Source organism: Electrophorus electricus, chromosome 2, assembly GCF_013358815.1.
Source record: "Electrophorus electricus isolate fEleEle1 chromosome 2, fEleEle1.pri, whole genome shotgun sequence".
Lineage (NCBI taxonomy): Eukaryota > Metazoa > Chordata > Actinopteri > Gymnotiformes > Gymnotidae > Electrophorus > Electrophorus electricus.
The window spans coordinates 21,543,352-21,566,600 of NC_049536.1; the positions used below are offsets into that span (position 1 = coordinate 21,543,352).

Below are 23,249 nucleotides of genomic sequence, written 5' to 3' on the forward strand. Positions count from 1 at the left end.
TATACATGTTAAACGTATATGTTCGTGTTGCTGTCGTTAGTGTTCCTGCCAGTGTTACTTGTATTCATGTTAACCATTTGTTGTGTGAGTGCCGTCGTCATAAGCGTGATGTGTCAATAAACATCTGTCAAAGTCAAAGGCCTCTGTGCGGCACTCGGCCCTTTACACTGATAAATCGCAGGAGCAGAAAACACTCCAAACTGTTATATTTTTAAATCCCTATGCACATTTAAATTAGTAATGTCTAAATGGTAAGAACAGTTTTCCTTTTGATTCTTTTAATATTTATTATATGTTGTAGCTAAATGCAAAGATAAGATGTTTACACTAATATTGACTTTTAAGACAACAAATATGCTATGCTAATTTACGTATGCATTAAACTAGCTCAAATTTATGTTGCATCATTTTCATCTCCTAGGAAAACACTCTAATATAAATCACATTACTACCAACTGGAGGTGAATCATTATCTCTGGCTAAAACCAGCGCTTTGAAACGGTTAATCTGTTCATAATCAAAAGACTTCACAGCATGCATAATTTTTCATTTCCGTGTTTCTTTTCCTCTGGAAGTGAATAGCTTGTTTGGGAAGGAAAATGACATCACAGATACAGCGGTGTCAGAACACAACTCACAGCTGAATGTTTCCTCTGTTTTAACAAAAAACACAAGAATACATAGCTATGAATATGCTACGTTTTAGACCTACTTCTAAAAATGCTAAAGCATATTACACACGAGAAAACTGATTTGGCAAGTTAAAATTGACCTAAAATCTCAGTTTTGTTCACAATGGATAGACTCATGAAAAACAATTCCAGGACCATGGACAGCGATAGGAATGCCCTGGATATAAATGGTTAAAGGTAGCAGCCCTTAACTAAATGTTAATTAAAGATAAAAAAGAATAGATTAAAGATACACATTGAATGTGATTTTAAGCAGCATTTATAACCCAGGCCAAAGTACAACTAAAGCACAACTGAAAAGCATCTGGGTGTCTTAAGGACTAGATTATTAGAAAATGTAGTCCATAGTAGATTTAGCACTCACCATGAAACGACAAGACACACACTTCTTAAAAAAGCCGTAATAAAGAAACAAAGTGACAATTACAGCGGGAAGTAAAATAAGATGACGAACGCAAAGTTATACAAAATGTGAGGTCGTACCTGAGTTATATCTCTTTGTTCACCAAGATCATCTGTAACACATTCGGTCTTTTCCCGAGTCAGTTCAGCGGGCAGTGTACTTTCATTATAAGATGTGATGAATTTGAAATCGCTTGTTCGTGAGCCTGTGGTGAGATACGCGTCATAATTGAAGTTGCTACGGAGAGTTCCGGTACCCTCCACATCTGCGTAATTTGGAGGGAGATACGCGCCGGGAATGGTGACAGCTCCATCAAACATTAGTCTGGGCTTCCTCTTGTGACAAAATCTCACGGCCAGGACGGTAATGACGAAGGTGAGGAAGAATGTGGTCACGGTCACGAGTGCGACTGTTAAATACAATGTAAGTCTGGAGTTTGTGTCGTCAAAAGTTATGTCCTTTAGCTCTGGGACTTCAGCTAAATTATCCGAAATAATTAAATACATTACACATGTCGCAGACAAAGAGGGCTGTCCGTTATCGCTAACTGAAACAATGACATTTTGCTTCATGTTATCGGATTCAGATAGATCCCGTTGCATCTTTATTTCACCGCTGTGGACACCGATCGTGAAAAGTCCTTGGTCGGTGGCTTTCACTATATGATAAGAGAGCCACGCATTCTGCCCGCAGTCCGCGTCCACTGCAATCACCTTGGAAACGAGGGAGCCCGCGTGTACTGTTTTAGGCACCATTTCGGTCATAAAAGAGTTTCCGTCCGGAGAGGGATATAATATCTGAGGAGAGTTGTCATTCTCATCCATGATGAAAACGCTCACGGTCACGTTATTGCTCAGAGGAGGAGAACCGTTGTCTCTGGCCAAGACGAGCACTTTAAAACTTTTAAACTGCTCATAATCATAAGACCTCACGGCATGAATAACTCCCGTGTCTCCATTAATGGATAAAAAAGATGTAACCGGAGCTCCATTGACATCAGAGGGAAACAGAGAATAAACTACAGTACCGTTCTGTCTCCAGTCTGGGTCTGTTGCTGCTACTGTACACACAGCGGAGCCTGGTTTGTTATTTTCTTTCACATGAGCGCTGTAAGTCTGCTCCTCAAATACAGGTGGGTTGTCGTTGACATCAGCTACCAACAACTGAATAGTCTTAGCTGAGGACAAAGGCGGAAAGCCCTGGTCAGTAGCAGTGATTGTAATGTCATATTCAGACACCATCTCACGGTCCAGATCACCCGTTATTACCACAGAGTAATAATTTTTAATCGATATCGATGGGACGAGCTTAAAAGGAACGTTTTGTTCAATTGAGCAGCGAAGCTGTCGGTTATTCTCAGAGTCTCTGTCTTGCACGTTAATAATGCCCACCTCTGTACCAGGTAACGCATTTTCAGGGATGGGGCTATTCAAAGACTTAAGTATTATGACTGGTTCGTTATCATTTACATCGGTAATTTCAACCATTACCATTGAATACGACGTTAAACCAGATGCATCCTTTGCTAGTACTCGCAGTTCAAATGTAGACTCTTCCTCGAAATCTATTGGTCCGATGACGGTGATTGTTCCCGTTTTACGGTCGAGCGAAAAAATATTTTTTTCTTCTTCTGAAATGTGACCTAACGCATAAATTACCTCGCCATTTGATCCCTCGTCAGCATCAGTAGCGTTCACTGTAACCAATACAGTACCTACTGGTGAATTTTCAGACAGACTGACTTTATAGACGGACTGACTAAACACTGGAGCGTTATCATTAGCATCCAGTACAGTGACGTGAATGGTGACGGTACCTGATCTCGGTGGAGTCCCACCGTCTACTGCGGTAAGGATTAATGTGACCTCCTGCTGCTGTTCACGATCAAGTTCTTTTTCTAATACCAGCTCACTGTATTTTCCTCCGATATCATTTGTATTTACAGATAAAACAAAGTGATCGTTTCTTTGCAAGCTGTAAGTCTTAACGGAATTTTGCCCATGATCCGCATCGTGAGCTTCCTCCAATAAAAATCGAGCTCCTTTAAAAGTCGATTCTCGTATTTCAATTCTTATTACGTCGTCCTCAAATTTGGGCGAGTTATCGTTTACGTCTTGAACATTTAAGTTGACGCGATGTAATTCCAAAGGATTCTCCAGCATAAGTTCCTGTTTTATAACGCACGAGGCTTTCTTCCCACAAAGCCCCTCTCGGTCAAGTCTTTCCGCTACGGTCAGCTCTCCAGTCATCGGATTAATGTTACAGTACCGTTTTCGGTTCCCTTCAGCATCAATACGAGCCTTGCGCGCTGCCAGGTCTTTAACATCAAGTCCGAGATCCTTGGCTATATTTCCAATTACAGATCCGCGTTTTAGCTCCTCCGGGAATGAATAGTTAATGTCTCCAAAAGCGACATGCACCATGAGACCAAGGAAATAAAAGAACAAGATGAGAGCACTAACGGAGGAACGTATAAAATCCATAGCAGGTGGATTATTCCAGGCAAATTATTAATATAAATCTCATGTAAAACCAAATCCGACTGATATATGCACTTAAATGTAACCAGCAGCAAGTTAGATCCAGTAAACAGTCGCTCTTGACGCCTTAATGTAAAAATGTAGATCTCCGAAAGTGAAATCATGAGGAGGGCGGAGAGATTCCCTCATCTCCAAATGTCTTTGCTGTTGAACAGCGACGCTGCGAGTAACCACGAGAAACTACATTTCATAAAATTTTCATTCTCATATAACGCAGACGTTTCTGATCAAATTCTGTGCTAGACGTCAATTATATGAGAAGGAAAACAAAATTTACTTATGAGACAGTACACAAATGACCTCTTCAAACAAACTGCCAAGTAGAACATGTCTACGTTGAAAATCTATACAGACTCATGGACAACAAGAAGTTTAAATGCAACAGCTTTCAACCATCAATTTATATGCTCTTTAAACAGGAATACACACAGCAGTACATTTAAACACTTCAAAACACAAGTGGATAAGCTTTCAGCGTGCATAAGATTAAAATGGAATAAATAGAAAGATCAGTATATATACATAGATCAGTGTATAGCTGGCTAGATCATTATCAGTGCAATTAATTAATTAGCTTGTTGCAGGACAATTCAGCAATTCAGCAATATCCTCTCCAGGATAAAAATGCCATCCAAAATATTGGAATATTTTTTTTTGTTTAATTAATTAATTAATTAATTAATTAATTAATTAATTAATTAATTAATTAATTAATTTTTAAAAAGTTTTTATTTGTGATCATATTTCCAAAAGACACATTTCTGTTTTATGCAACAGCCATTTAATAGCAAGTCAGACCAAACTGATTGACTCTATATAGATAATAAGTCAAAACCACATTCACATAATCAGGTCCCAGGTTTAGTAGTTATGCAAAAGCAGACAAATCACCAAACTCTATTGGACTCTTGCCCTGCAGGACCAGAGCCGGATGCCACACTAAAACAGATATATTGATGAGTTTTGTGTGAGTTCTACATGAAAATGCACAAACATCATCTTACTGACAGATGCACCGACACCCAGAGCAGCATTTACACAAATTACATCAGCTGAGGCACCTATATCATGAAACCAGTCTGGTATAGCAGATTACTAACCATACAAAAAATCTGGTTTTATTCAGAGTATTTGCAGATAAATGCGGCCAAATGAGCCAATCCATGGAAGATTAATGGTACCTGATTTAAGGTACCTGCTTTATTCATGGGTTTGAATGCCTCTGAGATGCCAGGTTGATTCACAAGAGCTGCTAAATTTCTACTTGTCTATTCATAGTACAGTACAAATCAAGGCTTTAAAGGGTAATGTTCTCAACCTGTTACCTTACAAATTAAAGGGGTGTGGCTCAAATGGAACCTTATGTCAAAACAAGCCACATATAAAATACAGAACTAAATAAACACATATAATCATTATTATTAATGTCACAGACTGCTCCTCCCCCATAAGTCCCGTGGTAAGGCCTGCTGCGTGCAGGGGGATCCACATATGTACTGTGAATATCTGCATTGTAACCACGCCACTTCAGGATTGCACACACATGCACAGGGTTTATTGTTAAGTGTTAATGTGTCTATTTAAACCCCTGTCCGTGTGTGCTCCCTTTGTTGGTCATTGTCGCTGCCAATGTCTCTACGTGAGTAACGTCTGTGTTTGTTTTCACCAGTTCCTGTTTATGTTTATGTGTCTATCGTCAGTGTTAAATGTTAACAATGTTCACCTTTGTGATTGTACGCGAGTGCCACTTGTGCTGTCTGTGTTATATGTCAATAAATGTCATGCACGAACGAGGAGGTCTGTGCGTCCTGCCACTTGGGCCAGCAGCGTTACAATTAACAAATACTACCTAAATGAGCCTGAACTATTTCATCAAGAACAAAAACACTATTTAGACTGAGGGAAAAACACCCCAGATATTCTAGGGGCTCTGGTCTTCAAACACTTCTTGACTAATGAAGAAGCTGAAACAGAATATCCACTTCCTAAGAAAAGGCAAAAAGCTGACCTGTCTTCCATAATCCCCCATGACATCCTCATAATCAAAACCATGATCAGACTTAACACCTACACTGTTAATAGACCCATAAGGGGTCTGTCATCACTCATTTCCATCAATGATGAGAGGTAGGCATCAAGGACACATCACATCCCAGTCAAGACCTCTCCACATTGCTACCATTTGGCAAAGAGAGCATCAAGGTTACTATAAGTCACCAAGAATCAAACTACACATGCCAAAACTTAAAAAAAGGGTGCTTTCAATGTGCTTTCTTGTTGTTTGAATGAATTGAGTGTGCAGAAAAAATTGCATTAGATGCTTTGACAAGTTTCAAATAACAAAAAAAAACCCCACACAAAGCACTTTACAATTTGTGTCACTAACGTTCAGGAGTTTTTAAAAATGTATATCAACTACACAGAATGTAGAAAAGCTGTACAAGGGAATGAGAGAATAACCTCACAGGATCAGATTCAGTGGTGACTTCACCGAGACCCTCTAGTTCATTAAGAGCAGGTGGTACCCTTTTCATATTGAGGTCAGCAGGAAGTGTTACTTCATTGCATGATCTAGCATATTTAAAGTCACTGGTGCAGGAGCCTGTGGTCAGATATGTGTCATAATTGTAGGTGCTGTGAAGAGTTCCTGTACCCTCCACCTCAGTGTAATTTGAAGGGATATATGCATTAGGAATGGCAGCAGCTCCAAACAAATGATCAAATGGCATCATAGAAGCTTGGCCACTTGATTTGAACTGGTTCTGGTTGAAAGATAATGTCTCTGACATTGTATTCATAAAAGAGAGAAAAAACCATCTTTGATTCAGTATAAGAGCTCATCTTCCCTAGCCGATCATTATGAGGACTAGTAAATAGTCACTCTTTCTGCTTTGCCATAGACCTTAGCCATTAATTTAGCCATTAATTGAAAATATACTTTTCAATGTAAAAAAGTATCAATGTATTTTACAATCTAAAGGATGTGTTTGAAATACAAACTGAAGTAAAGTCATTACACCAGAAATAGCAGAGGTGAATTAGGTTTTAAATAAGTAATTCATGTTTTATTAAAATATTATGTAAGAAAGTGATCTGCTAATAGTATTACCAGTAAAACAGTTGAATGATTATGACTGTGATTATAATATGAATTTGGTGACATTTTTGGCGCATCCCTTATTGAAATTTTATGTAGTTTTGAGTAGCAATAGATGAGGATGATCGGTAAGTACCACAGAATAGCACTGCCAGTATATGTTCATCCTCGTGACTGATAGTATGACGAGTTAAAAAACAGACGTGGGTCATTTTAATGTCAACAATTTGTTATTAGAACTCGGTGTAATGAACCATCAATAAAGTTCTCAGGGGCATCATAAATATCTCTGCATGCATTTGTGATTAACAGAAATTAACATCCACCATTATTCCTAAAAAAAGTATGGAGGGAGAAGGATCGCTATCATACCTCTGAAGCAATGTTAGTTCCACCATCAAGCCCTTCAAGATCATTCAAAGATGTCTGAACTTTTTCCTGAGTCAGGTCAGCAGGCAGCATACTTTCATTATAAGATGTGATGAACTTGAAATCACTGGTGCGTGAGCCTGTGGTCAAGTATGCGTCATAATTGAAGTTGCTGTGGAGAGTTCCGGTACCCTCCACCTCTGCGTAATTTGGAGGGAGATACGCGCCGGGAATGGTGACAGCTCCATCAAGCATTAGTTGGGGCTTCCTCCTGTGACAAAACCTCACAGCCAAGATGATGATGATGAAGGTGAGGAACAGAGTGGAAACAGTCACTAGAGCAATGACCAAATAAAAGGTGAGCTTGGAATTGCTTTCGTCATAAGACATGTCTTTCAATTCTGGAATTTCGGCCAGGTTGTCAGAAATAAGTAAACAGACGACACAAGTAGCAGAGAAGGAAGGCTGTCCATTGTCTTTGACGGAAACCACAAGGTTTTGTCTCATGCTGTCTGATTCAGATATGTCCCTCTGTATCCTGATCTCGCCGCTGTGAGCACTGATGGAAAAAAGTCCTGAATCCGTGGCTTTTGCAATGTGATAAGTGAGCCATGCATTTTGGCCAGAGTCTGCATCCACTGCAATCACCTTGGAAACAAGTGACCCTGCCTGTGCTGCCTTGGGTACCATTTCAGTCATGAAGGAGTTTTCTTCTAGTGAGGGATATAATATCTGAGGAGAGTTGTCATTCTCATCCATGATGAAAACGCTCACGGTCACGTTACTGCTCAGAGGAGGAGAACCGTTGTCTCTCGCCAAGACGAGCACTTTAAAACTTTTAAACTGCTCATAATCATAAGACCTCACGGCATGAATAACTCCTGTGTCTCCATTAATGGATAAAAAAGATGTAACCGGAGCTCCATTGACATCAGAGGGAAACAGAGAATAAACTACAGTACCGTTCTGTCTCCAGTCTGGGTCTGTTGCTGCTACTGTACACACAGTGGAGCCTGGTTTGTTATTTTCTTTCACATGAGAGTTGTAAAACTGCTCCTGAAATACAGGTGGGTTGTCGTTGACATCAGCTATTGACAGATTAATTGTTTTAGAGGACGACAAAGGTGGAGAGCCCTCATCAGCTGCAGTGATTGTAATGTTATAATCTGATACCTGTTCACGGTCCAGTTCACTTGCTATCACAAGTGAATAGTAATTCTTCATAGATGGAACAAGTTTAAATGGAACATTCTGCTGAATTGAACAATGGACATTTTGTTTATTTTCATTGTCTCTGTCTTGCACATTAATGATGCCCACTTCTGTGCCTGGAGGCAAATTTTCAGGGACGGGTGTGCGCAGGGATTTCAAAAGTATATCAGGTGTATTGTCATTGACGTCAACAATTTTGATAACAACGCTTGTTTCCGATGAAAGCCCAAACGCATCCTTTCCCTCAACCGCTATTTCATATACTGATGCCTCCTCAAAATCTATCTGTCCACTAACTGTGATTTGGCCATTATCTTGATCCAGTGAGAACAACCTTCTGGCTTTAACCGATATACGACCAAATTCATATGTCACTTTTCCATTTTGTCCTTCGTCAGCATCAGTTGCACTAACTGAAACCACTACAGCACCTTGAAGAGAATTTTCAGGCAGACTAGCTTTATAGACGGACTGACTAAACACTGGAGCGTTATCATTAGCATCCAGTACAGTGACCTGTATAGCTACAGAACCCGATCTCGGTGGAGTCCCGCCATCAATTGCAGTAAGAATTAGTTTGACCTCTTTCTCCTGTTCACGGTCTAGCTCTTTCTCCAACACCAGTTCAGCATACTTTCTGCCATACGTATTTGAGATGACAGACAGAGAAAAATGGTTATTTTTCTCCAACACGTAATGCTGCACAGTATTCTGCCCTATATCAGCATCGTGAGCCTCATTCACGCGGTACCGAGCGCCTTTTATAGCAGATTCGCTTATTTCAAATGCGATCATCTGTTTTGAAAAAAATGGCGTATTATCATTGATATCGTCCACTTGAAATGAAACACGATGAAGCTCCAAAGGCTGCTCTAACATTAACTCAAATTTCAATATACACGAAACCTCGTCGCCACACAGTTCCTCTCTGTCAATCCTTTCTGCTACGGTCAGTTCTCCAGTCTTTAGATTAAGCTCACAATAGCGTTTTCGATCACCTTCAGTATCAATACGGGCGTTACGATCTGACAAACCTTTCACATCGATTCCCAGATCCTTTGCCATATTTCCAATCACGTATCCGCGTTTCATCTCCTCCGGGAAAGAATATTTCACTTCTGCGCTAATGCAGCGCACAAAACGTATAAAGAAACAAAGGCACAACATTAGAACAAAAAGCGAGAAAGGTTTGAACGCCATATCCGTATTCGAGTATATATTAACTGTTATAATATCCACACGCGAAGATGCACTCAAATGTAGAATCCCTTCGTGAAATAAATCAACAAAAGGCCACAAAGACAAGAAAAGTGGGCTTATTCAACGGAGAAAAATCCTTGTGCAAATCACACGAACTACACGTCACATACAAGCAAAATTTCCAAGAAAGCAATGAGAAGATCAGCAAAAAAAATCTATGCAGCTCCGCGTCCGTCTACAGATCTCTCTGGCTATGTTGATCAACAGCGACACTGTGAGTCACAACGTGGGCGCGCATAACAATTAGAAAACATTTAAAAGAGATTTTAGACAGTTATTCTAAAAAGATAAACATATGCGTGGCCATGAATTACGGAGCAATTACCTCATCATGCAGTAACAGACTTTCAAAATAATGCTTAAACTAAAGTCTGTGTAGAGCAGTACGAAGGCAAAAGCAAAACGTATAAAATGTACGTAAAATATTACTTATATCTTCTCCAATAATAAAAAATAATAAATCAATAATAAGAAACAAAAGATACTTTTATGCACATGATAGCAATGATGACTCAGTTTTCAATGGAAAAATAAGCAATATACACCTGTTGAATAATAATAATAATAATAATAATAATAATAATAATAATAATAATAATATATTCAATATCTTTTGAAGAAAGCAGCTTTTAAATTGAAAGCTAGTAAGATTATATTTCACACCTGGAAGGTCCTATTTGACTCATCACTTAGTCCTTTAATAGCACAAAAAGATTTTCAGAGTCAGTTCAGCAAGCAGTGTGCCCTCATTATAAGAGCTAATAAACTTAAAATCATTAATGTGTTCCACTGAGGCATTATATAGAGGGATATATGCGCTCGGAATGGAAATAGCTCCATCAAACAACAGTCCGGGCTTTCTCCTGTAACAAAACCTCATGGCCAAGAAAAACGTGGAAATGGCCACTAGGGGAGTAATTACATAAAAGATGAGCTTGTAACTGCTCTCATCACAAGACGTCTTTCAGTTGTGCAACTTCAAGCAAGTTATTCAAAGTAATTAAAAAAAACATGCATGTTTGCAGAGAAAGAGGGCTGTCAGTTATCTTTCAAAGAAACAGTAAGATGCTGCTTCTTGCTGTCAGATTTAGAAATTTGCAGTGTGTTCCAGTCTCTCCATTGGGGACACTAAGAGTGAAATGATCCAGATCTGTTGCTTTCACAATATAAAATGAAAACCATCAATTCTGCCCAGAGTCTGCATAGTGATTACCTTGGAGACCAGTGAACTTGCCTGTAAAACTTTTCTCACCATTTTAGCTATTAACGGCTTTTCTTCTATAAAGTCTGGTGGGAGTCTTCGTTCTCATTCAAGATGAAAACACTCACAAATGCATTAGTGCTGTGTGGAGGTGAACCGTAATCTCCAAGACCAGCACTTTGGCACTTCTAATCTGCACATATTCAAAATGATGGTAAAGGGGTCTCTGCTGTGTCTTTTGTTATATACAAATTAAGTTACTGGTGAGCCAATTAACATCAGAGAATAAAGTACAGTACCATTCTTCCTCTAGTCAAGATCTGTTGCAATCATAAGAGTCTAGTTTGTTATTTTCATTTACATGTGCACTGTATGTAAACTCCTCAAATATGGGTGGGTTCCCATTTAACTACATCAGCTACAGACACCTGAATGACCTTAGTGGAGGACAAAGGTGGAGAGCAGTAGCAGTAGCAGAGATGTTGATGTTTAGCAAAGCATAATAATTTAAATTGGGTATTTTTCTGAATGGAGCAGCAGACATGTCATCCATTTCCCCCAGAACCTCTGTACCCTCAATGTGCCCTCAATGTGCCCTCAGGGATGGATGGTCTCGGGGATGGACTCGGGGATGGACTCGGGGATGGACTCGGGGATGTACTCGGGGATGGTTTATTCAGAGCTTTGCGATTATTACAGGTGCGTTGTTATTGATTTCTGCAACCCGTATAGAAACTTTTGTTTTGGACTTAAGAACACAGGTATCAACTGGTTTAATGCACATTTTAAATGCACGATCTACTTGAGCTTTTCTAAGAGCCACAACCCTAAAACGTGATGAAGAATGGAACAATGTACAGTACCAGTCTACATATGTATAATTACCAATACCAGTCTTAGTCTCCATATCTCTGCCCTTCTCTCCTATGATCGGATTTCCACAGGGTGGAAATGAAAAGATGTTACGCGATGTTTCTGCTGAACAGCAAAAATGAGTTGCAAAAAGAAATCGCACTACTTCATTTTAAATTCAGACCAATTCCAGTTAAGTTGGCCCTTTTGTTGCATTAGTGAGACAAAGAACATTATTCTATTTCTTTAAAAAATGTTTTCCTAAATATTATGACTTGAACAACAAAACAGGCAGCGATCGTCTTAAACCTACATTTAGCAGTGCTCCACATTTCACAGATTTCAGACAAATTCTATTGAATGAAATGATTATGCTAAAGCAACGTCAGCACCACGGACAGCAACAAGCTTGTTGCTCCCATTCTTACATGTGGCGGGACCCGCTCTATGGAGCAAATACTGGTTCATTAGAAGACTACAAAAAAATCTGATTCATCTAATGGGAGCTGCATTCTACAGAAAACAAAATGTTAAAAAATAAATAACTTTCAGAAATACTGGTAAATATTCTTTGCTTTTATATGATCTTATAAATAAATATATAAACAAACAAACAAACAATTAGGTAAATGTGCTTAAGCAAGTTGGGGAAGATTAAGAAAAAATACAAGTCAGGAGCCTAGGACTCAAAATGGGCTTTTTAGATTCATGGACCACAAAGGAAGAGACTATAAAATACATAAAACACCTACATTTATATGGAGAAATTAAGAAATATCAGTTCTCACTTTAAATCCTATTGATTAGTTTATCACTTGATTATACCATCACTTTGCACTTTATTCAGCAACAGAAAACCTTGTGTTAAATTTACGCCCATGTTGTTCTCCAAATTTCTCCCAGCAGATGCTATTCAGAACAACTACCTGAACAATTAATAAATGCTGTATGAGTTCAATTAGTACTCAGTTCCATTTTGTGAGAAAACTGGTTAATGTTCAGCCAAGTTGAATTCAATATAACATATTACATTAAAACAATACCTCTCTGTTAGCAAACAGACTTAATTACTTGTGGTCAGGAATGATTGTTGAGTTGTTTGTTTGAACGCCGAGCTTGGCAACTTAATTGCAAACGTTTCATCTCCATTTCATGGGAGGTGGTCTAGTTTAGGATTGTTTGATTGGCTGATTGAGCGCAGTTGTTGCCTTGACATATGGGCAGATTGGTAGAGGAAATACTGTTGCGCTCCCCACAGCGCAAATAGGCAGCCTACAACGCAACAGAATTTCCACCCACCACACACAAAACTTGAATAACAATGCTAACGCTGCATTACATCACCCAAAAAAACTCTATTTAAAGGCGAGCACTCGGACCGACCAATGCAGTTCAATCTGCGCTGATGATGTCTTCACAAATGGAGATAAAACGTTTGAAATAAAATTGCCAAGCTTGGCGCTCAAACGAACAACTCAGTTATCAACCTGGGCTACAATATTTCAACACATCTCTAGAAATGATTGTTTATGATAGGTTCCAGTCTGTGGTACTGATGTATTATTTTGCACAGAATGTTCCTATAAATTTATGTCTGATAGACCTCTGAACTTGAAAACAACACATATATTTACTCCTCAATCAATAATACTGGGTGAACATGAAAAAGAAAGTGAGACCAAATGAGTTCTGAGTTACTGGATCCTTAAAAAAGTGATCACAAATTAAGAGGGCAATACACTGATGACGTGACCCACTGATCCTGCCTCGATAATCTATAATAAGGTATTCAATGCAGATCACAGTGCATAATAAAGACAAGCAATGCAAATCTTTGAAAAAAAATCTCAAAAATTTTTTTTTATCACACCAATAAAATTGTAACTATTATCAAAATACTTTTTTTTTTTTCTGAAGCAAACATATGGATGAAATATTGTATAACATTCACAGTCAATAATAGAAAACATCTCATACCTGGGTAGAATCTATTGCCTCCACACTAAATGCTTTGCCACTATCGATCTGGGCATTAGTCAGAATCAAATCAACTGACATCGGATCTTCATTGTAGGAACTGACAAACTTGAAATCACTGGTTCTGTCACTTTCACAATGTTGGACGACAGCCATGCGTTCTGCCCAGAGTCCACGCCCACAGCAATCACCTTCGAGATGATTGAACCTGACTGCGCCACTTTAGGTACCATCATGGTCATAAAAGAGTTTCTGTCTGGAGAGGGATATAATATCTGAGGAGAGTTGTCATTCTCATCCATGATGAAAATGCTCACGGTCACGTTACTGCTCAGAGGAGGAGAACTGTTGTCTCTGGCTAAGACGAGCACTTTAAAACTTCTAAACTGCTCATAATCAAAAGACCTCACGGCATGAATAACTCCCGTGTCTCCATTAATGGATAAAAAAGATGTAACCGGAGCTCCATTGACATCAGAGAATAATGTCTGTTGCTGCTACTGTACACACAGCGGAGCCTGGTTCGTTATTTTCTTTCACATGAGCGCTGTAAATATGCTCCTGAAATACAGGTGGGTTGTCGTTGACATCAGCTATTGACAGATGAATTGTTTTAGAGGACGACAAAGGTGGAGAGCCCTCATCAACTGCGGTGACTGTAATGTTATAATCAGACACTAGCTCTCGGTCCAAGTCACTGACCGTCACTAGAGAGTAATAGCTTTTGAGCGATGGGATGAGTTTAAAAGGAACATTTTGCTGAATTTTGCACTGGACCTGTCTATTATTCTCAGAGTCTCCGTCCTGCACATTAATGATGCCCACCTCTGTGCCTGGTTGGGCATTCTCAGGAAGCGGACTCTTCAAAGATTTGAGCACTATTACAGGAGCATTGTCATTTACATCTGTAATTTCTATAATTACTTTGGAGTATGAGGTTAGACCTGCACCATCTTTTGCCAGTACTCTTAACTCATATAATGACCATCTTCATAATCTATTGGCCCAGTAGTTGTAATTGCTCCCGTTTTACGACTGAGCGAAAATAATTTCTTACCTTCCTCAGAGACGTGGCCTAATGCATACGTGACTTCGCCATTCTGCCCTTCATCTGCGTCTGTCGCGCTCACGTAAACCACTACTGTATCTAACGGTGAATTTTCCGGCAGACTGACTTTATAGACGGACTGACTAAACACTGGAGCGTTATCATTAGCGCATACGTGATTTCGCCATTCTGCCCTTCATCTGTGGCGCTCAAGTTTACATCACTGCTCATAAATATTGATGAATAACTCCTGTGTCTCCAAACAGGAGTTAACAAAAAATTAACAAAAGCACTGTGGGCAACAATCAGCCTTTCAGAATCTGGTTACCAATGCAAAGAAGTGAATGCCAGTATCATTATTTCTAACTGTTAGCACGGAGAAAGAAAATTACAACCAAGAAGAACTATCCCCATTATGCACACTTTTCTCAAAATGCAGTTCCATTCATGCATCAGATTAAATTCACGAGATTGGTCAAACCAGAAGCGGGTACACGTCAGTACAACAAGGACTGGCCAAAAAAATAATAATCTTACAAGATATGTACATATGTACTGTACAATATTCTTACTATAGTTCATCTTAAATAATCTAGTCTAAGTGACCTGGTTAACCTGCTTCCTCGTGGCAGAAAGCTAAAACAGAAATGTAAAATGCGTAAACGCTGCCGAGTCAGACAGTCTCTACATGGAAAAAGTATGTAAGATTGAAAAAAGAAAAAGAAAACAAAACAAAACATACGCGCTAACTTCACACCTAACGCGATTCCTGAATATTAACATAGCACTAAATAACAGATTCCAACAATGTTTTTTTTTTCTAATTGTCCCATTAGCAATTATCTTGTTGAAAGCGCGCAAAAATGCTTACTATCTACTACGACTAAATGTATTTCAGTCGTGACTAACGTACATAGATGAAAATCGATAACAAGACGGAAACTATTTTTGCAGATATTTTGAAAAAGGGTAGAATGTAAAAGCCACGAATAAGAATGTAAAATATGACACCAAAATTATGATCAAGGTGATTCAGCAACAGCAAAGAATAAGCCATCAGTCTCGTCAGAAACATAACAAATCCATCTTGAAATCTGGCTTTACATGTGGAGTAGCGTAACATATTAAATATGAAAAATATTACTGGTAAAAATAAAGAACCATACCTGAACGTCATTTGTTGCATTACGAAGCCCCACAAAGTCACTGATAGGTGTTTGAGACTTGTTCATAGTCACGTCAGCAGGCAGCGTTTCCTCGTTGTAGGACGTGACAAACTTGAAATCACTTGTGCGTGAGCCTGCAGTTAGGTATGCGTCATAATTGAAGTTGCTGTGGAGAGTTCCGGTACCCTCCACATCTGCGTAATTTGGAGGGAGATACGCGCTGGGAATGGTGACAGCTCCATCAAACATTAGTCTGGGCTTCCTCTTGCGGCAAAACCTCACAGCCATGATAATGATGATGAACACGAGGAAGAACGTTGAAACGCTCACTAGTGCAACGACTAAATAGAAGGTTAGTCTCGTGTTACTCTCGTCGTGAGACATATCTTTCAGTTCTGGGACTTCAGCTAAATTATCTGAAATAATTAAATACATTATACATGTCGCAGACAGAGAGGGCTGTCCGTTATCTCTAACTGAAACAACGAGATTTTGCTTCATGTTATCAGATTCAGATATATCTCGTTGCATCCTGATTTCTCCGCTGTGGATACCGATCGTGAAAAGTCCTTGGGCGGTCGCTTTCACTATATGATAAGAGAGCCACGCGTTCTGCCCAGAGTCCGCGTCCACTGCAATCACCTTGGAAACGAGGGAGCCCGCATGCACTGTTTTAGGCACCATCTCGGTCATAAAAGAGTTTCCGTCCGGAGAGGGATATAATATCTGAGGAGAGTTGTCATTCTCATCCATGATGAAAACGCTCACGGTCACGTTACTTCTCAGAGGAGGAGAACCGTTGTCTCTGGCCAAGACGAGCACTTTAAAACTTTTAAACTGCTCATAATCAAAAGACCTCACGGCATGAATAACTCCCGTGTCTCCATTAATGGATAAAAAAGATGTAACCGGAGCTCCATTGACATCAGAGGGAAACAGAGAATAAACTACAGTACCGTTCTGTCTCCAATCTGGGTCTGTTGCTGCTACTGTACACACAGAGGAGCCTGGTTTGTTATTTTCTTTCACATGAGCGCTGTAAGTCTGCTCCTCAAATACAGGTGGATTATCATTCACATCAGACACAGACAACTGAATAATCTTAGCGGAGGACAAAGGTGGAAATCCCTCATCAGTAGCAGTGACCGTAATGTTATAATCTGATACCTGTTCACGGTCCAGTTCACCTGCTGTCACCAGAGAATAATAATTTTTGATTGATGGAATGAGTCTAAATGGGACGTTTTGGTGAATGGAACAGCGAATCTCTCGATTTTTCCCAGAGTCTCTGTCCTGAACATTAATGATGCCCACCTCTGTGCCGGGTAACGCATTTTCTGGGATTAGGCTGTTCAACGATTTGACCATAATGAAAGGCGCATTATCATTTATATCTATAATCTCAATATGTAAATTACAGTAAGAAACTAACCCCGACCCGTCTGTCGCTTGGATGCGAAGGTCATATGTGGACTCCTCTTCATAATCAACTTGTCCGATAACGTTAACTTCTCCCGTTGAAGAATCAAGAGAGAAAGTTTTTGTGTATTCCTCAGATAAATTATTAAACTCATAGGCGACCTCTCCATTTGCACCTTCATCTGCATCAGTAGCGCTTACTGTAACCACTACGGTGCCTAATGGTGAATTTTCAGACAGACTGACTGTATAGACGGTCTGACTAAACACTGGTGTGTTATCATTAGCATCCAGTACAGTAACGTAAATGGTTACAGTACCAGATCTCGGTGGAGTCCCACCGTCTACGGCTGTAAGAATTAATGACACTTCCTGCTGTTTCTCACGATCCAATTCTTTCTCAAGCACCAATTCTCCATATTTCCCACCGACCATATTTGTATGAACAGACAAAGAAAAATGATCGTTATTTTCTAATACGTAGTTCTGCACGGTGTTCCCTTCTATATCTCCATCGAGAGCCTCATCTAACAAATATCGGGCACCTTTGACAGCCGATTCCTGAATCTCCAGTTTAATTAAATCTTTTTTAAATTTCGGAGAATTGTCATTAATATCCTGTACATGAAGGCTAATACGATGTAATTCCAAAGGACTCTCCAGCACTAGCTCTTGCGTGATAACACAGGAAGCTTTCTTTCCGCAAAGCCCCTCTCTGTCAATCCTTTCTGTAATAGTCAGTTCTCCGGTATTTAGATTAATGTCGCAGTAACGTTTTTGGTTACCTTCCGTATCAACGCGGGCCTTACGTGCGGACAGGCTACTCAGACTGAGTCCAAGATCCTTGGCTAAATTCCCAATCACAGATCCGCCTTTCATCTCCTCCGGAAAAGAATAACTCACATCTCCTATCGCGCTCTTCGCCACGACGAGGACCAAACAAAAGCTCAGAGAAAAATCAGAAGCCGAGATGCGTTTAAACTCCATTTCCAAAGTCAGACAAGCCGAATCAGTGCCGCATACATCCGCAGGTGCATGAAGTAAAATCGAAAATATATGATCCAGCTACCAAGATGAAGTGGTAGTGTAGAACAATATAGAGCGTCTTTGTTGGCTTCCTGTAACGAGGAGAATCGACAGCGCTGAGAGTGACATAATAAACAGGGGGTGGAGAGCGCAGTTAAATGTGTCTCCAAAGAGCTTTGCTGGTGAACAGCGACACTACGAGTCACAAAGAGACATCGAAGAAAGCAAAACTAAGTACTCTTCAGAAGCTATTCAAGTAAGTACGAATACATAGTTTTTTACTCGAAAAAATACTCTAAACAATTATAGGACCTGTTATAATAATAGATGCTAGGAAACGTCGAGTGTTTCGGTTCTAGAAACAGATGTATTACGCATAAAAATAACATTTCAAGACATCCATACAACTCCCTCCACCCTATTCTTCCAAAAGAGAAGATTATAGAGCAGGCTGAGATCAACGCTCGCAGTCCAATTCGTCAGAGGCCAACAAAGAATAAACGTTCTATCTCCAACGCTTGTCTGCTGTTGCTAGTGTACATCAACACAGTTCTCAACGTGTGCGTTGCAAAATGAATTTACCAAGTTTACATACATGGGGGGGGGGATTCTGGCAAGGCCAAATGAACTTCACCCATTTGTAGAATGAGAAAAACCCCGCAGTAGTTTGGATATTTGAATGCGCAATAGGTCAAAAGCCTGCTTTTGTCGCAACAAACATATATGCTGTGAAATAATACATTTCAACTCGCAGTGAAGTCATATAATGAAAAATTAACAAAAGCCCTGTGGGCAACAATCATCCTTTCAGAATCCGGTTACCATTGCAAAGACGCGCATTGCAGTATCATTATTTCTAACTGTTAGCACGGAGAAATAAAATTAGAACCAAGAAAAACTATCCCCATTATGCACACCTTTCTCAAAATGCAGTTCCATTCATGCACCAGATTAAATTCACGAAATTGGTCAAAACAGAAGCGGGAATACGTCAGTACAACAAGGACTGACCAAAAAAAAAAAAACCTTACAAGAAAGCTATTAAAACATATGTACTGTACTGTAACGTTGAGCCGTAAGGAGGCGGACGCATGTCCGGAGAAGAGTGAGATTTATTATAGGCAAATCCAAAATCAGAGTCATTTAGGCACTCCAGGGTCATAGAGCCAGCACGGAGAGCACGGGGAAACATGATTAAACAAACACACGAAGGCACGAAAGCAAACATGGGAATCAGGCTATAACAAAGGTAAGGAACCACGAATAAACATGCAAACGTTCAATAAAATGAACGCATACACAAATCATACAATCAAATGAAGAGCCAAAAGTAAGCGTACAAAGCAGGGTTTAAATACGACCAACTAAACGAGGGACAGGTGTAGAAAATCAAACGAGGGGCGGGGAAAACGAAACTGGAATGGAACTAAACACATGACAGGGAAAACACGGAACACGGAGGGTGGAAGGGACTGATCGCAATAGTACAATATTCTTACTATAGTTCATCTTAAATAGTCTAAGTGGCTTGGTTAGCCTGGTTCCTCGTGGCAGAAAGCTAAGACAGAAATGTAAAATGCGTAAACGCTGCCGAGTCAGACAGTCTCTACATGGAAAAAGTATGTAAGATTGAAAAAAACAAACAAACAAACAAACAAAAAAATACGCGCTAACTTCACACCTAACATGATTCCTGAATATTAACATAGCACTAAATACCAGATTCCAACAATGTTTTTTTTCTAATTGTCCCATTTGCAATTATCTTGTTGAAAGCGCGCAAAAATGCTTACTGTCTACTACGACTAAATGTATTTCAGTCGTGACTAACGTACATAGATGAAAATCGATAACAAGACGGAAACTATTTTTGCAGATATTTTGAAAAAGGGTAGAATGTAAAAGCCACGAATAAGAATGTAAAATATGACACCAAAATTATGATCAAGGTGATTCAGCAACAGAAAAGAATAAGCCATCAGTCTCGTCAGAAACATAACAAATCCATCTTGAAATCTGGCTTTACATGTGGAGTAGCGTAACATATTAAATATGAAAAATATTACTGGTAAAAATAAAGAACCATACCTGAACGTCATTTGTTGCATTACGAAGCCCCACAAAGTCACTGATAGGTGTTTGAGACTTGTTCATAGTCACGTCAGCAGGCAGCGTTTCCTCGTTGTAGGACGTGACAAACTTGAAATCACTTGTGCGTGAGCCTGCAGTTAGGTATGCGTCATAATTGAAGTTGCTGTGGAGAGTTCCGGTACCCTCCACATCTGCGTAATTTGGAGGGAGATACGCGCTGGGAATGGTGACAGCTCCATCAAACATTAGTCTGGGCTTCCTCTTGCGGCAAAACCTCACAGCCATGATAATGATGATGAACACGAGGAAGAACGTTGAAACGCTCACTAGTGCAACGACTAAATAGAAGGTTAGTCTCGTGTTACTCTCGTCGTGAGACATATCTTTCAGTTCTGGGACTTCAGCTAAATTATCTGAAATGATTAAATACATTATACATGTCGCAGACAGAGAGGGCTGTCCGTTATCTCTAACCGAAACAATGAGATTTTGCTTCATGTTATCGGATTCAGATATATCTCGTTGCATCCTGATTTCTCCGCTGTGGATATTTATCGTGAAAAGTCCTTGGTCGGTCGCTTTCACTATATGATAAGAGAGCCACGCGTTCTGCCCAGAGTCCGCGTCCACTGCAATCACCTTGGAAACGAGGGAGCCCACATGCACTGTTTTAGGCACCATCTCGGTCATAAAAGAGTTTCCGTCCGGAGAGGGATATAATATCTGAGGAGAGTTGTCATTCTCATCCATGATGAAAACGCTCACGGTCACGTTACTTCTCAGAGGAGGAGAACCGTTGTCTCTGGCCAAGACGAGCACTTTAAAACTTTTAAACTGCTCATAATCAAAAGACCTCACGGCATGAATAACTCCCGTGTCTCCATTAATGGATAAAAAAGATGTAACCGGAGCTCCATTGACATCAGAGGGAAACAGAGAATAAACTACAGTACCGTTCTGTCTCCAGTCTGGGTCTGTTGCTGCTACTGTACATACAGAGGAGCCTGGTTTGTTATTTTCTTTCACATGAGCGCTGTAAGTCTGCTCCTCAAATACAGGTGGATTATCATTCACATCAGACACAGACAACTGAATAATCTTAGCGGAGGACAAAGGTGGAGATCCCTCATCAGTAGCAGTGACCGTAATGTTATAATCTGATACCTGTTCACGGTCCAGTTCACCTGCTGTCACCAGAGAATAATAATTTTTGATTGATGGAATGAGTCTAAATGGGACGTTTTGGTGAATGGAACAGCGAACCTCTCGATTTTTCCCAGAGTCTCTGTCCTGAACATTAATGATGCCCACCTCTGTGCCGGGTAACGCATTTTCTGGGATTAGGCTGTTCAACGATTTGACCATAATGAAAGGCGCATTATCATTTATATCTATAATCTCAATATGTAAATTACAGTAAGAAACTAACCCCGACCCGTCTGTCGCTTGGATGCGAAGGTCATATGTGGACTCCTCTTCATAATCAACTTGTCCGATAACGTTAACTTCTCCCGTTGAAGAATCAAGAGAGAAAGTTTTTGTGTATTCCTCAGATAAATTATTAAACTCATAGGCGACCTCTCCATTTGCACCTTCATCTGCATCAGTAGCGCTTACTGTAACCACTACGGTGCCTAATGGTGAATTTTCAGACAGACTGACTGTATAGACGGTCTGACTAAACACTGGTGTGTTATCATTAGCATCCAGTACAGTAACGTAAATGGTTACAGTACCAGATCTCGGTGGAGTCCCACCGTCTACGGCTGTAAGAATTAATGACACTTCCTGCTGTTTCTCACGATCCAATTCTTTCTCAAGCACCAATTCTCCATATTTCCCACCGACCATATTTGTATGAACAGACAAAGAAAAATGATCGTTATTTTCTAATACGTAGTTCTGCACGGTGTTCCCTTCTATATCTCCATCAAGAGCCTCATCTAACAAATATCGGGCACCTTTGACAGCCGATTCCCGAATCTCTAGTTTAATTAAATCTTTTTTAAATTTCGGAGCATTGTCATTAATATCCTGTACATGAAGGCTAATACGATGTAATTCCAAAGGACTCTCCAGCACTAGCTCTTGCGTGATAACACAGGAAGCTTTCTTTCCGCAAAGCCCCTCTCTGTCAATCCTTTCTGTAATAGTCAGTTCTCCGGTATTTAGATTAATGTCGCAGTAACGTTTTTGGTTACCTTCCGTATCAACGCGGGCCTTACGTGCGGACAGGCTACTCAGACTGAGTCCAAGATCCTTGGCTAAATTCCCAATCACAGATCCGCCTTTCATCTCCTCCGGAAAAGAATAACTCACATCTCCTATCGCGCTCTGCGCCACGACGAGGACCAAACAAAAGCTCAGAGAAAAATCAGAAGCCGAGATGCGTTTAAACTCCATTTCCAAAATCAGACAAGCCGAATCAGTGCCGCATACATCCGCAGGTGCACGAAGTAAAGTCGAAAATATATGATCCAGCTACCAAGATGAAGAAGTGGTAGTGTGGAACAATATAGAGCGTCTTTGTTGGCTTCCTGTAACGAGGAGAATCGACAGCGCTGAGAGTGACATAATAAACAGGGGGTGGAGAGCGCAGTTAAATGTGTCTCCACAGAGCTTTGCTGGTGAACAGCGACACTACGAGTCACAAAGAGACATCGGAGAAAGCAAAACTAAGTACTCTTCAGAAGCTATTCAAGTAAGTACGAATACATAGTTTTTTATACTCTCAAAATATAGCACCTATTATTATTATTATTTATTTATTTTTTAAAAAATAAATACATATATAAATAATGATTCTAGGATACCTCGAGTGTTTCGGCTCTAGAAACAGATGTATTAAGCATAAAAATTAATAAAAGTTCAAGACATCCATACAACTCCCTCCACC

The 23,249-nt window shown here is 39.9% G+C and overlaps 3 protein-coding genes across 4 annotated transcripts in view; all 3 read right to left on the bottom strand.

The window, feature by feature from the left end:
• LOC113577132 (protocadherin gamma-A11-like) overlaps nucleotides 1-23,249 on the bottom strand; it is a 112,791-nt gene that overhangs the window by 81,504 nt on the left and 8,038 nt on the right. The window contains exon 1 of one of the 2 annotated variants that reach the window (XM_035521394.1): nucleotides 15,818-18,361. The exons of the other annotated variant lie outside the window; for it this stretch is intronic. Within the exon in view, the coding sequence (XP_035377287.1) occupies nucleotides 15,818-18,223 (2,406 nt within the window). The 5' untranslated portion in view covers nucleotides 18,224-18,361. Of the gene's footprint in view, nucleotides 1-15,817; nucleotides 18,362-23,249 lie in introns of those variants that run through there. 2 annotated transcript variants of the gene reach the window in all.
• On the bottom strand, nucleotides 1,116-3,650 carry LOC113577137 (protocadherin beta-15-like). Its single transcript, XM_035536330.1, has one exon. It carries the CDS (start codon nucleotides 3,576-3,578, stop codon nucleotides 1,116-1,118), a length of 2,463 nt encoding a protein of 820 aa, XP_035392223.1. The 5' UTR covers nucleotides 3,579-3,650.
• Nucleotides 19,782-22,882, bottom strand: LOC118240714 (protocadherin beta-16-like). The gene is made up of 2 exons (XM_035522493.1): nucleotides 20,351-22,882; nucleotides 19,782-19,820 (listed from the first exon to the last, which is right to left on the bottom strand). Exons 1-2 carry the CDS (start codon nucleotides 22,754-22,756, stop codon nucleotides 19,782-19,784), a joined length of 2,445 nt encoding a protein of 814 aa, XP_035378386.1. The 5' UTR covers nucleotides 22,757-22,882.